Below are 12,616 nucleotides of genomic sequence, written 5' to 3' on the forward strand. Positions count from 1 at the left end.
GCCTCATCTGCTCCTCCCATGATGTCTAGCATCTACTAAACATTCAATAAACATTTTAGGAATAAATGCATGAGAAAATGGAAAGCTGTAAGTGGCTTATTTTGTATAGGGTGGTTTGTGCATAGTTGTGCAGCACAAAGAGATTTCCGTGTTTCAGCGGGGCCCTGAAATGTGAACAGATCTTCTCTTTTACCCATTAGAAGCAGACCTGCATGTATTGGAAAAGCAAGTTGTTACCCACTCAAGCAAACTAAAGAATACTTAGCAATGAGGCTTGAGGATTTTGCGGCTCTCAGATCTAATATGAAATTAATGTTATTGTTTTTTTTTTCTTTTTGAGTATGTTAAATTCAGTACACGTTGAAATGTTTATACAATTCTTTAAGGAACATTCATTCATATGTACCTAGTTCATGACTCTTTTTTTTTTTTTTTTTTTTTTTTTTTGGTTTTTTCGAGACAGGGTTTCTCTGTGTAGCTTTGCGCCTTTCCTGGAACTCGCTTTGGAGACCAGGATGGCCTCGAACTCACAGAGATCCGCCTGGCTCTGCCTCCCGAGTGCTGGGATTAAAGGCTTGCGCCACCACCGCCCGGCTATAGTTCATGACTCTTGTGATCTCTTGATGTCTCTATTATGCTTCAGAAAGCCTATGACTGCCTGTCACTTCTCACCAAGCTAAAGAGTTTCTTACTTAATTTCCTTCTGCAATAGCCTCCTTCTCTTCTTGTTTTCCTTATCTAATTCTTGCATTTACGGTCTGTGCTTTATAGTGTGGAGAGTAATAAAACCCAGGTTTCTAGCTTGAAAGGCAGATTTCACTACTTATTTGCAGCTTGACATTAACTACTGGTTTCCGTAGTCTAAAACATTCTCCACATTATCTCTGCTGATGAATTGCTGTATGGTTTGAATGAGATAACCTGTGTTGTGTGCACAAGAACAATGGTACAGCAAGTAGTGAATGTCAATCTTACTTGTCATAACTATTCTGCCAGAATATTTTATCTAAAACCTAAATCCAACCCTGTTCATCCTTGCTCAAGTGTTCAGTGCTTTCCAGAAGTCTAAATGATCTCCTCAACTTTCTTTCACATTCCTGTCACCCACTATCACATCTTCCTTCCCTCCCTTTATCATGGACCTCTTCTGCATTCAACTTCACAAGTCGGTTGTCTAGTCTCCAAGAGTTGGTCCACATTGTTTTCCCTCAAGAAGGATCCCCCTACCTGCTCTGGCAAAGAGCATAGTCTTCCCACTATTTTTTCCTCCTCTGAAATAATTTCTAATGCCTCTTGGTATAATAATAACTCTTCAGTCTACACAGACTATATAAAGATGCACTATTTTTTTGCTTATGTTTATAAGTATTTTGTGAATTTCTCTAGGCCAGAGACCCTCTCAAGCTAGCTCCAAGTCTCAGAATTCCTAGTATACAATGAAATTGCCATTTGACAAAGGAACTTGATAGACGCCATTTAACAAAGGAACATGAGCCTAGCCCCGAGTCTCCAACCGCCTAACATGTTTGGTGATATTTATTGAATTGCATTTATCAACCTCCCTTTATTTCAAAGGAGATTGACTGCTCCAGAGCTCCTTCCTACTGCCTGTGGCGGGTTAGACCTGAAATGTTCTGTTTAGGGATTACCAACAGGAGCTAGCACACAGGCAGTTATAAGCAAGAAGCATTGCCTACTGAAAACTACAAGAATTGCCAACAAAGGTCCTAGAAAAAGGATTTTCTGCCAGAGTTGCCCCATCCTTGTTTCCTTCACTTCCCAATCTACCGATAGAGAGGAGGCGGAAAAGGTAAAAAGTACATTGAAAAGTTGGCCGGTTCGCCCTCTCCTCCTAACCCAGAGAAACACTACACCGAGCTTGGTGCCCTCTGACTTGCCTCAGAAGAGGACAAGATTCACAGCTTCCCAAACCTGCCCTGAGTTCCTCTTTTTTTTCCCCCAACCCATTTTCCGGTTGTCGCTGCCCACTCCCCATCCCCCGGCATCCTCCCCACCTCTTCTACAAGCAACCGGAGAACCACCTCCAGACTTTTTGTTCTAGGACCTCCGTGATTATCAACAAAAGATGCCAATCAGACAGCCTTAGCCAAATGACTGAAAGCCCAGTTAAAAAAGAAAAGAAAGAAAAATCAGGTTTAAGACACAAGAAAAAGGAACGCAGCAAACCACAGCGCAGGAAAACTGGGCGCACACAGGCACGTAGGCTCCCCTGCATGGAAACAGCAGGTTGTAACCGACTACCCGGAGAACGCGGAGCACCCCAGACAGGAACTTTAAAAGGATTGAAATCTGTTGCCTGTTCCACTAGGAATATTGTTTGCAAGGCACAAGGTGTCTTTTGGTAGTGAGTACCCTGTGCGCATGCGCAGGTCCATTCGGGAATTACTGCCCAGCCGCCGACTAAGTTGCATTCCTTGAATCTTCGCAGAAAAGACAATTCTTTCATCAGAGTTAGTAATGTGGACAGTACAAAACCGAGAGAGTTTGGGGCTTCTTTCTTTTCCCGTGATGGTTGCCATGGTTTGTTGTGCACACAGGTGAGCTGCCGTCTCCAATTTCTCTCTCTTTTTTTTTTCTTGATGTTTTTCTTTTTCTTTTCTTTTTTTTTTCCTTTTTTTTTTTTTTTGTGTTTGCTGGATCATGTATCTTGTTATTTGGGGGGTAGGTGTGCCTGGATCTTTTTATGTCTGTTGGCAGTTTGTGCTCATTCTGAACACAGCCCCTACTTCTTCCCTTCAGCTCCAATGAACCCAGCAACATGTCATACGTCAAAGAAACAGTGGACCGACTGCTCAAAGGATATGACATCCGCTTGCGGCCGGACTTCGGAGGTAATGCTTCATCATTTTCCTTTCAACCTGTAACCCATCCCTAGTTCACCTTTCCGTCAGAAAGAATGCCCCCTTCCCCATTTCCTCATTTCTGTAAACGTGCAGTACTACGCCCTGGACACACACACACACACACACACACACACACACACACACACACACACACACACACACTCAGGATCCCCAGTCTCAGGTGGACATATCCTCAGGCTGAGCTGTCCCTCTCCTTAACTCGACACACCCTCTGCACTGTCACTGCATCACGCGTGTGCCCACACCTGTTTTTCCAGGCTGTTCCCTACAACAGGGATGGGGGGGAGGGAGGGAGCCTGCTTAGACTGTAATAAGATTTGGGAAGCCCCTATGTCCCCCTCAGCCCCCTGCCACTCAACGACTGTCTTTGCTGTGGTCCCACCTCCCCGGCAGGGCCCCCGGTGGACGTCGGGATGCGGATCGATGTCGCCAGCATAGACATGGTCTCGGAAGTGAACATGGTGAGTGGCCTCCCCACTGCTCGGCGGCCCGCCGAGCTTACGCAGATGCGAAATGGACCCGTTCTGTGTCCTCTGCTTTTCATTGGTGGTCAGCCTCGGCCCTGGTCCCCAGGGTCCCACTCCAGCGCGTACGCCCCACTCCAGTACACACACTGTCCATCACCCCACAGTATGTATTTTCGACACACACGGGCTACTGCGGTGTTCCGAAGGAGACGTACTCCGCACTATTTTGGGAATGAAGAGGGACTGTTGCGCCGGGGCGGAGTCTGAGCCGTACTTTAGCCGGGTCTCCGGGAGTGTGGGGATATGCAGGGCACCATCTGCCGGCAGCCAGGTGGCCTGCACTGGGGTCCCCCAGACCAGAGGTTCGCAACCACAGCCAGGCCAGGCACAGTGCCCACAGTCTTCACAGATTCCCCCAGCCTGATAGTCCCAACCCACCTAGCTCCGCCACCAAGCTAGCTGGCAAAGCTCGCCAAGTGTCCCTTTCCTACTACAGAATCCAGCACAGTGTTGGGCAGGAGCAACAGGCTGAGATGAACAGTCCAGGATGAACAGCAGAATTGCCCAAGCTTGCTTCTGAGCATCTTAGATCCATGTGAGGGTGTATGCGTTTGTCTTTCTGCAGCTCTCAAGTTTTAAGTTGGAAGAGAATCAGTCGAATCACATGGCTTTGCTTTATTCTAGTAACCTAGGCAAGAGGAAAAGATCTGATGATTAAAAGGACTGAGGCAGGGGAGGGGTGGATTATAATAGTCATTCATTTTAAGGGATCTACATTTTACCATCCCTCTCTCCCTCCCTTTCTTCCTCCCTCCTTCCCTCTTTCCCTCCCTCCCTCTACGTATCATATTTTCATGTCTTTTCTCTGGGCTATGGTCGAAGGTATTGAAGTCACAGCTGCCACTTTGGCTTTGGTTGTTTCCCTGCACCCTGGGAAGCCGCTTTCTAGTTGCTAGAGTTCAGGGGAAAAGAAATGCCTGTTGCTTTTCTAGAGTCCACCACCCAGGGAACAAATAGATCTACAGGAACAAAATGTCGTTTTTATTCCACTCTGAAAAAATAAATACGGCAACAGAAATTTAGATAGACTGGGTAACTTAGGCTAGGCTCCTTTAGGATTTTCTCTGTAACAGCTATGGAATTGTTGTTCATTCCATTCCTAGCGGGCCATTTTTTTTATTGTACTATGCTGAGGTTTAAGAATTATCCTTTTCATCTTTTAGATTATGTCAGGAAGCTATAAATATGCTTTTCGATCATTCACTGGATGGTATAAGTATAAAATGTGTGGCTTTGGAGGCAGCGCTGTAACTCTCACTGTCTTAAGTGGCTTATTTAAAATACAACTTTATAATGTCTCAGATTGTTCCAAATAATATTTTACAAGTGTGTTTGACTACTACACTGAAAAAGAAATCCATCTTTTTCAAATTTGATAAATCAGTGGATTTTTTTTTTACTTAGCAGAGACTTAACAGACTAATATTCTGTTTACATGTGTGCTATTATCTAAAACAACTATTTACAAACATCCAGAGGAGCATGATAAGATGTGCACACATAAGAACAGTGGCCTATGACTGCAGATGCAGCTAGGTATATTAGCTTAACAATTAGTGTCAGTGCATTTGCATTATGATAACATTTTCCTGTTCAGTCATTTATCTGGCATCTTGTAAACATCTCCGTAGATCATTTATATATAAAGGATTCAGAAACCTCAGAAGGTAAATTGTGCCTCTGTCAGTGGTCTGTGTCACTGTAATAGGGTACTTAGTTTTCCAGAGCGACAAGGACTCCCAACATCAAATACAGACACACATACATGGGCATGCATGCATGTGCCCACACATGTCTATGTACATATTATTTTGCAATCTTTTAAAACTTAATTGAATATATAAGTTGCATAACCATAACAACCACCACAAGAAAAAACTCTGTCCGGTCAGTTGTTGAAATGGATTCATACACAAGCTGAGACGGATCACATGTAAAACGCAGCAGCATAGAGCACCTTCTCCTAATGACTGAATAATACAGTCTGCTTACTCACTGCTCTATGATACATGCACTTAGTATGTTTTTATAAATAGTCACTCAATAGATAAGCCTTTGATAATGCTCTTTACCGAAATACTCATCGCGCTTCTCTGTGACATCAGAGACATAGAAAAATGGCCCCACAAGCTGGAAAATAAGAAACCTTGCTTTGTGTCTTCTCTTCCTTTTAGTGAGAGTTATTGACGAGACTTGGGTATATTTTAGTGTCTCATCTCTGTCCAAGTGTTGAAATGAATTAATTACACTGGAAACAACTACAGACAATGGAAATATGGAGGGAGACAGTCTTTTGAAGGGTTAAGAGGGCAATATGTACAGAACAGGGATAGTTAGTCCTACCCATGACCTTTATCAAGAAGAGAATGCTCTGCAACATGCTTTGGACACTATAAGTAGGAATAAAGGTCTTTGGGAAATAAGACCTAGAGCTTGTTATTAAGCACTCTTCTGTAACGTGATGGGCAGTAACTTACATGTGATCATATGATAGGGAAATTTCTACAAATTGGAAACAAAATAAGAATTGACAATAAAATAACACAAGTAGTATTTAATGAAAATGTAAGTTAAGTGCCTTACTGCAACATTGCTAATTTTCACATTTTTAGTTAACTATTGTTATTACATATTCTGTGGCTGGGAACATGGCATGATGATTATGCATTAAATTAATGGGTTAGATAACTAGAGTTCTATTAATTTTTGTCCTTTTTTGCTAATCTAAGTAAAATATATTCCCAAATTGGTTTATAATATTGCCCATTTTAAGGCTAATTTCTTATCATGACTACTTTCTGACTAATGTCCTTCAGGATATGAAATGTGGTTCCAAAGTTAAGAAAAGAAATGGAAATTGTTATGTTAAAGAATATCTACCAGAAACCCTAAGATTCATCAATACATTACTGCGCACATTGGTACTTTTTTGTATCAATTACACATTAATTTAAGTAAAATTAAGAAAATTAGTTCATTAGTTCTGGGAAGTGAATTAAAAACCTTTAGAGAATAATTTTAATGTAGAAAGACATATATAACATATATGTATTTGTACATATATCTTATACATAATTGAAAGTAAGACTTCTTTACAATATTAATTATTATTGGTTCAAAAAGAAAGTTTCCTTTCTCATTATGGACTTTGTGGTGATGTGACAGTAACCACATAGTGTTATTATTTTCTAAAGTCTTATATAGAAAAATATCTCCCAGTTTCCATTTATTGTACTTTAAACACTCAGATCTTTTAATTTTACAATTTCCGTGGTGCTCTACACACACACACACACACTCACTCACAGTTCCATGGCTGACTAGAGCAGGAGGCAGGTAGAATGAAAGGAGGTAATGGCTCATAGCAATTACTCGTAAAATAACCACCACCACCATCTGCTCAGTAAAAGAGGCAGTAGCAGACAGAAGTTCTCTCCTTGAGTAGTATCTTGGAGAAACATGATGCAGACTGTAAACAACCAAGGAGCTAAGCTTTTCTATTCAGATGTCCACAACAAGCTGTCCTCTTGCAAGAGCCAGATGCAGTCATCAAGAAGCAATTCCAAATAGAGTTTTCTTTCCTTGAGCTGAAGATATGATGGTCTAAGTGTCCACATGTAGAAGACTATACATGTAGACCTCTGACTCAAACTGAGACACAGTACAAACCATTTCTAGTAAGAGGTAGCCTCGCTCCTGTCTTCACTGTTCTGCAAGTGCAGAGGTGAATGCTCTTATAGGATTCACAAATAATTTCAACAATGACAAGAAAAAGACATAGTTGTACAAATAATGCATAAAACAAATTAAACTGAACAGATATCCATCTATATTCCATATTGTTGCTATTTTAATATTAGATTCCATTGGTTCTTGGTACAACATCGAGCTATGTTTAATTGCCATCACCATGGTGACTCAAGACAAGAGCCACCTGTCAGAACTTTTCTGGGCAATAACCCTTCTTCCTCTTTGCCCCAGCTTCTTAACCTTAAAGGCATACCTTCCTCACCCTGAGGCTCACAAAATGCAAATTCCAAATCTCAGGTTTGGCAATGGGGTCTGATAGTTTGTATTTCTCCTGAAGGAAGTCAATTGCTGGTGTGCAGACTGCCCTTTGAATATCAACACTGAAGAACATTATTCTAATATTATCTTTAAAAGTGAACATTTTTTCTTTTTGATTTTCTCTAGTAGCAGCAGTATTTCAAAACTTCACATGAAGTTACTTTCTAGTTAGTCTAATAGGTAGCTGTACTCAAAGGGAAGATTAGTTCCATTATTAAAGATAAATAAGATTCAAGACAAGAAGAGCCTAGGAGATGTGGTTCAGAGGAAACTGAAGTCTTCTGTCAATACTTGTTAGTCAGCTAGTGCTAAGTGCTAAGGGGAGAAAAAATTTGTCAAGTACAATAGTAGCTATCAATATCATATATATTGAGCCAAGCACATACCAACATCATCCTTTCCCCTTAAAGAATATGCTTTATGTTATACTATATTATGTTATATTATGAGTCAAGCACATAACAACATCATCTTTTCCCCTTACAGAGTACTCTTTACTTTTATGCTTCATAATACAGAACACAGACTCTTTCCCTATACCAAATAGCTAGCAATAGATGTGAAAAAATAGCCCAAATATATTCTTGTTTCTGTCAATAAATCCTCTTGGGTTATAACAGAATTTCCTTTGGAAACAGAGCAAATAGGTCAGTACCAATTAAAAGCTGGAACACACACTGGCAGAAAATAAACAGATAAGCATCCCTTTCTCTTACATGAAAACTCACCAGGGTTCCTCCTTCAGGTTCAGTAATAGAACAGACTATCTGAGAGGGAAACTGCTTTGTCTTTCTGTTTGGAGATAACAGGTATTTTTATGCTTTAAATCATATTAAAACATGACTATCTAGATCTTAAAATGTTGGAGTTCATATATAAAAGCTAGTGATTGTGGGATTGCAGGATCAGATTGAGCATGAATGTATGTAATGTAGTGAAAATAAATAAGAATATTTATTGAGTATTTCCCATGTGTAGAATATGTCTTTTACAATTTTAAATTAATTGTTTATTTAAGTTTGAATTGAGGGTATGCAATTCTTTATCTCTCACTACAGATTGAAAAGCTGAAAAGCTAAGACAGGGAGAAACATGAGACGAGAAAAATTTAAAAGCTAACTCCACAGCTAGAGAGCTAGTAAGTGGAAAGGTCAAAGTTTGAAACCAGGACTTGGAGATGTATCTGTATAGCATATGGGAAGCCAAGTTTGGTTCCCTGGCACCAGAAGACCTGGGAGTGATGGCACGAACCTATAATGTCAGCATTAATGTGGCAGAGGCAGATGGATCAGATGTTTAGCTACACAGTAAGTTCAGGCCAGCCTGAGATACATGAGAACCATTTTAAAAAAACTGAAAACAGGCTGTGTGTCTTGTTTGCTTCTAAACTGCTGGGCTAGTAAAATTTAAATGTTTAAAATGTTCCTAGTATTTAATTTGGAAACTTGAATGTGGACTTGTCTTCTCCAAGATTTAGCATTTTCTTCTATCAAATGAAGCAAAGCCATTTAACTTCAAATATCCTAAAAAGTCTGTCAATGAATTTAGAATTCTGTTGGAATCAATAATTATTTCATTTTATTCCACTGTCAGATCCTGTCTTGTTCCACCCCATTGTTCCCATCAGCAAGTCAATCAGCAAGCATTTATTGAGTTGCTACAGAGCAAACTGAGATAGCCTCCTGGGAATGCTGCAGTAATGATAGACTGCAAGACAGGGCATTGTCGTGAAGCATCATTTTGCTCAGTCATGAGATTATCATCCAACCTTCTCCTCTTTAATTCATTTGCAAAGACAGCAACAAGAAATTCTGGATCAATGGTCCTCAAATGAGACTTGATTGATGCTTAGTTTATACTGTGTTGAATACTGAGGTAAAAACTAAATTGTAGATATTTCTAATCTAAAGTTATCCATTGTTCTAAAGCTGGAGACATTGTTCTGCTGCTATCAAACGCATACATTTTTCAATATTTGACATGGAACAGAAGTAAACTGTTTTTTTTTTCCCAAAGACCTAGATATCTGAAAGTACTTATCCAATTTTCCTAAAATCTTCCTTTGAGGTGCCTGAGGAATGAGCGATAAAACCTGAGTGTTTGTTTAATCTCAGTGTCTCTTTTGGGTTTTTCTGATTTTTTTTTTTTTTGCCTTAGCGCTTCCCCTAAATACTTGCTAACATCCTCAGCACTCACGCATGAATGAAATATTGCTTTGTCAGAAAGTTGAAATGCTTCCAAAGTGAAATTAAATTAAATGTTTCTACTGGCTTAAGTAGTAATAGGATCAAATGTCATAGTTATCCTTAGGGATAACAGAAAGATAAGTTGGTCCATGTGAATAGTTGACTCAAATGTCATAGTTATCCTTTGGGATAACAGAAAGATAAGTTGGTCTATGTGGATAATTGACTCAGTGTTAGCATATGCCTCCTCTATGATCCTGGAGAGCACTGGATTTGATTTTTCCTAGCACCAGGATCAATCTTGGAACACTTCTGTTTTCAGTCGATTGAGCATTTCCTGAAGTTCCTTGACTTCTCTCTACTGAACAGGAAGTTTGTAGAAGACTCAGTCAGCATCTGTCACATATGCTTAACGAAGAAGTAACAATTGATTTCTACAAGTAGCAACAACTTGGGGGAAAAGCTGGTCAAATAAAAAAAAAAAGCAAAGTTGCAGTTTTTATCTTCAGTGAACCAGTTATTCTTTGTTAGGATCTTCATATGCGCTACCAAGGGGACCGATGTATCATCCCCTACCAGTTACATCCCCCAGTAAAACCTGCTATTTATTATATTGTGAATTTAAAATCCAAGGTAATTTTTCTAAAATCATTGCTTTAATTACTTTAGCAAACAAAACATATGGGCTTGATGTCCATTATGCAGTTTATAAGGTTTTTGGGTTTTTTTTTGTAAAGTTCTGGTTTTGAAGTGTGGGAAATTTCCCCTTGGAAGATGTTTTGAAACATTGATAGTGATCATGATCTCAGGTGTTTCTACTCAATACAAACCCCCAATACATTCAGCCTTCTATCAGGTCTTTAATAGAGGGCAGAATAGAATGACATTAGGACAAGTCCTAGACTTTTAGTGATTTTGAAATATGGCGGAAAGTATATAATACACAGTTGTCTTTAAACTATAGAAAGGATTCTTTGATAGATACATGTATGATAGATACATGGGATCTCCCAGGAGCACAAAGAAATAATTTCTAAGGCATCGTGAGTGGTCTATGCCTGAAATGAATCTTGAAGAGAAATAGTGGTTAGCAATTGTGAATAGACTACAAATGTAAAGAAAGATTTTCCAAGCAAGAGGAAAGATGTATGAATAGGCAGCCATGCCTGGAAACATCATAAAGTGTTCTGGGAACTACAGTGACTCACTATTGTGAGAACTGAAAGGGCACAGGGAGTATTGTCAAGAGATTAGACTGAGTTGTAAATGCAAGGTGTATGACAGAACTATTGGGTATTCTCAGTGGCTTGAAAAGATGCTGCTCTAGAAACATATTTGTCTGTCTGTGCATCATCTCTCTCTCTGATAGAATACAAGAGATAGCGACACTTATTATCCCTTCCAAATCGAGCAAGGATTAGAGGCGTACTATAGAAAGAATTGGATGTTCTTCTGAAATTTCAGCTTAAACATTTTATACAGATAGAGAACACTTTTATTTTTCAAAAAAAAAAAATGAGTCGACACTAACACAACAAGCTGGGATAAGTGTGCTAAGGAAATGGATCTGAATCCTCAAATGGAAAAAAACCTTCCAAAGGGTTTCACCAGCAATATGTTTTACATTTCACAGATGGTTCTTGTAGTAAAGTAGGGAAAGTCAAAGTTGAGGGCAGCATTTCTGGATAAGAAGCTAATAGGCTGTTTCAAAGTAGAGAGTGGAAGATAAGTTCCTAAAGTAGCACAGTGGGCTTAGAGGTGGAAATAAGGGCAATGATATTCAAATAGAGGGGAATTTGAGGGATTTACTGACTGGTTAGGTAATAGAGGTTAGAGAAGAATCTGGGATGTTCTCTGGAGTTCTATTGCCTTCTCTCTGGAGGGGTGTATTTTCAGAGTAAAGGGATCTATATTGTATTGTTTTAAGGTTGTTATATGTGCACTGAGTTAGAACATTGGAGATTACAATTATCCTGAAACAAACTAATTATTTGGTGACTCTTCCTGTTGTCTTCACAGTTAAGTATATTCTATATTGAAAAATCCTGGGCCCCAAAATACCATGACTAAATGAGTTGGTCAGAGTTGTTGAGAAATAGCATTAAGCTAAGGCAGAGAGCAGGATGCAGTTAGCTTTAATTATCCCTAACAATATGCTTCTTTATCTAGGCGGACATAACCCTGACAGAATTTAGTATACACTGTTCAACTTCTCCCAGAGAAGAGATCTTTGTATTCGGTTTCAGTTGTCTTTGTAAAGCAGGAGAGAAGGGAACTGTAGGAAAGCCACTTACACAGCATCTGTTCTCTTCTCCACTGCACTCTGAAAGTGATTCAGAGTCTTTCTGGAACATTGTGCTTCGATGTGAAATTGCATGAGAGCAGTGTGAGCTGTTGTAGACGGTGCATCTGGTGATGAGACGAGACGGAGAATAAAGACAGTGCAAGTGAGAACGGCGGTGTGCCCTGAGAAACGAAGCTTACCTGCCAGGACATTAAATACAACTCCTGGGAGCTTTGCAGAGGAATGGAAACATCGGAACTGACGTTTGGGTATGGTTTTAAGCAAGAATCCAGCAGCGCTGTCCCCTACAAGATGGTCTCATCAAGTTAATATGGGAAGGCAAAGGATTATTCATAGATTGCATTGTTTGCCTTAGAAGAAAGAAAACGATGAGAAACAGCTAGATGAATGAATCAAAAGAAAAGTGGTTTTAGGTTGCTGTTAGCTGTTCCATCCCCACCTGTATAGAAAGCTGGCATGAGTGTTTGGTGATGAGGCTTAATACAAAGTGGGAAAAATTAAGGTAGATGCTTTGCTTTTGCGGCTGAAGATGGCAGGGAAGTTTCATGCAGTGAGTCTCTCCTGAAGGTGTTAGCATGGGACCTGAAAGAAGGGGGATAGATTTGGTAAAATCTCCTACTCTAACACATTGCAACTCAGGACAGA

General features: G+C 39.8%; 1 protein-coding gene across 1 annotated transcript in view; it reads left to right on the top strand.

Moving 5' to 3' along the window:
- Positions 1-2,032: 2,032 nt before the first annotated feature.
- Positions 2,033-12,616, top strand: part of Gabrb1 (gamma-aminobutyric acid type A receptor subunit beta1) — a 408,892-nt gene continuing 398,308 nt past the window's right edge. Inside the window, exons 1-3 of the mRNA XM_052735093.1 lie at positions 2,033-2,558; positions 2,761-2,852; positions 3,279-3,346. Coding sequence (XP_052591053.1) covers positions 2,479-2,558; positions 2,761-2,852; positions 3,279-3,346 — 240 coding nt within the window. The 5' untranslated portion in view covers positions 2,033-2,478. The remainder of the gene's footprint in view (positions 2,559-2,760; positions 2,853-3,278; positions 3,347-12,616) is intronic.

This window comes from Peromyscus californicus, unplaced genomic scaffold (genome assembly GCF_007827085.1).
Source record: "Peromyscus californicus insignis strain IS unplaced genomic scaffold, ASM782708v3 Scaffold_13__1_contigs__length_99412109, whole genome shotgun sequence".
In the NCBI taxonomy this organism is placed as follows: domain Eukaryota; kingdom Metazoa; phylum Chordata; class Mammalia; order Rodentia; family Cricetidae; genus Peromyscus; species Peromyscus californicus.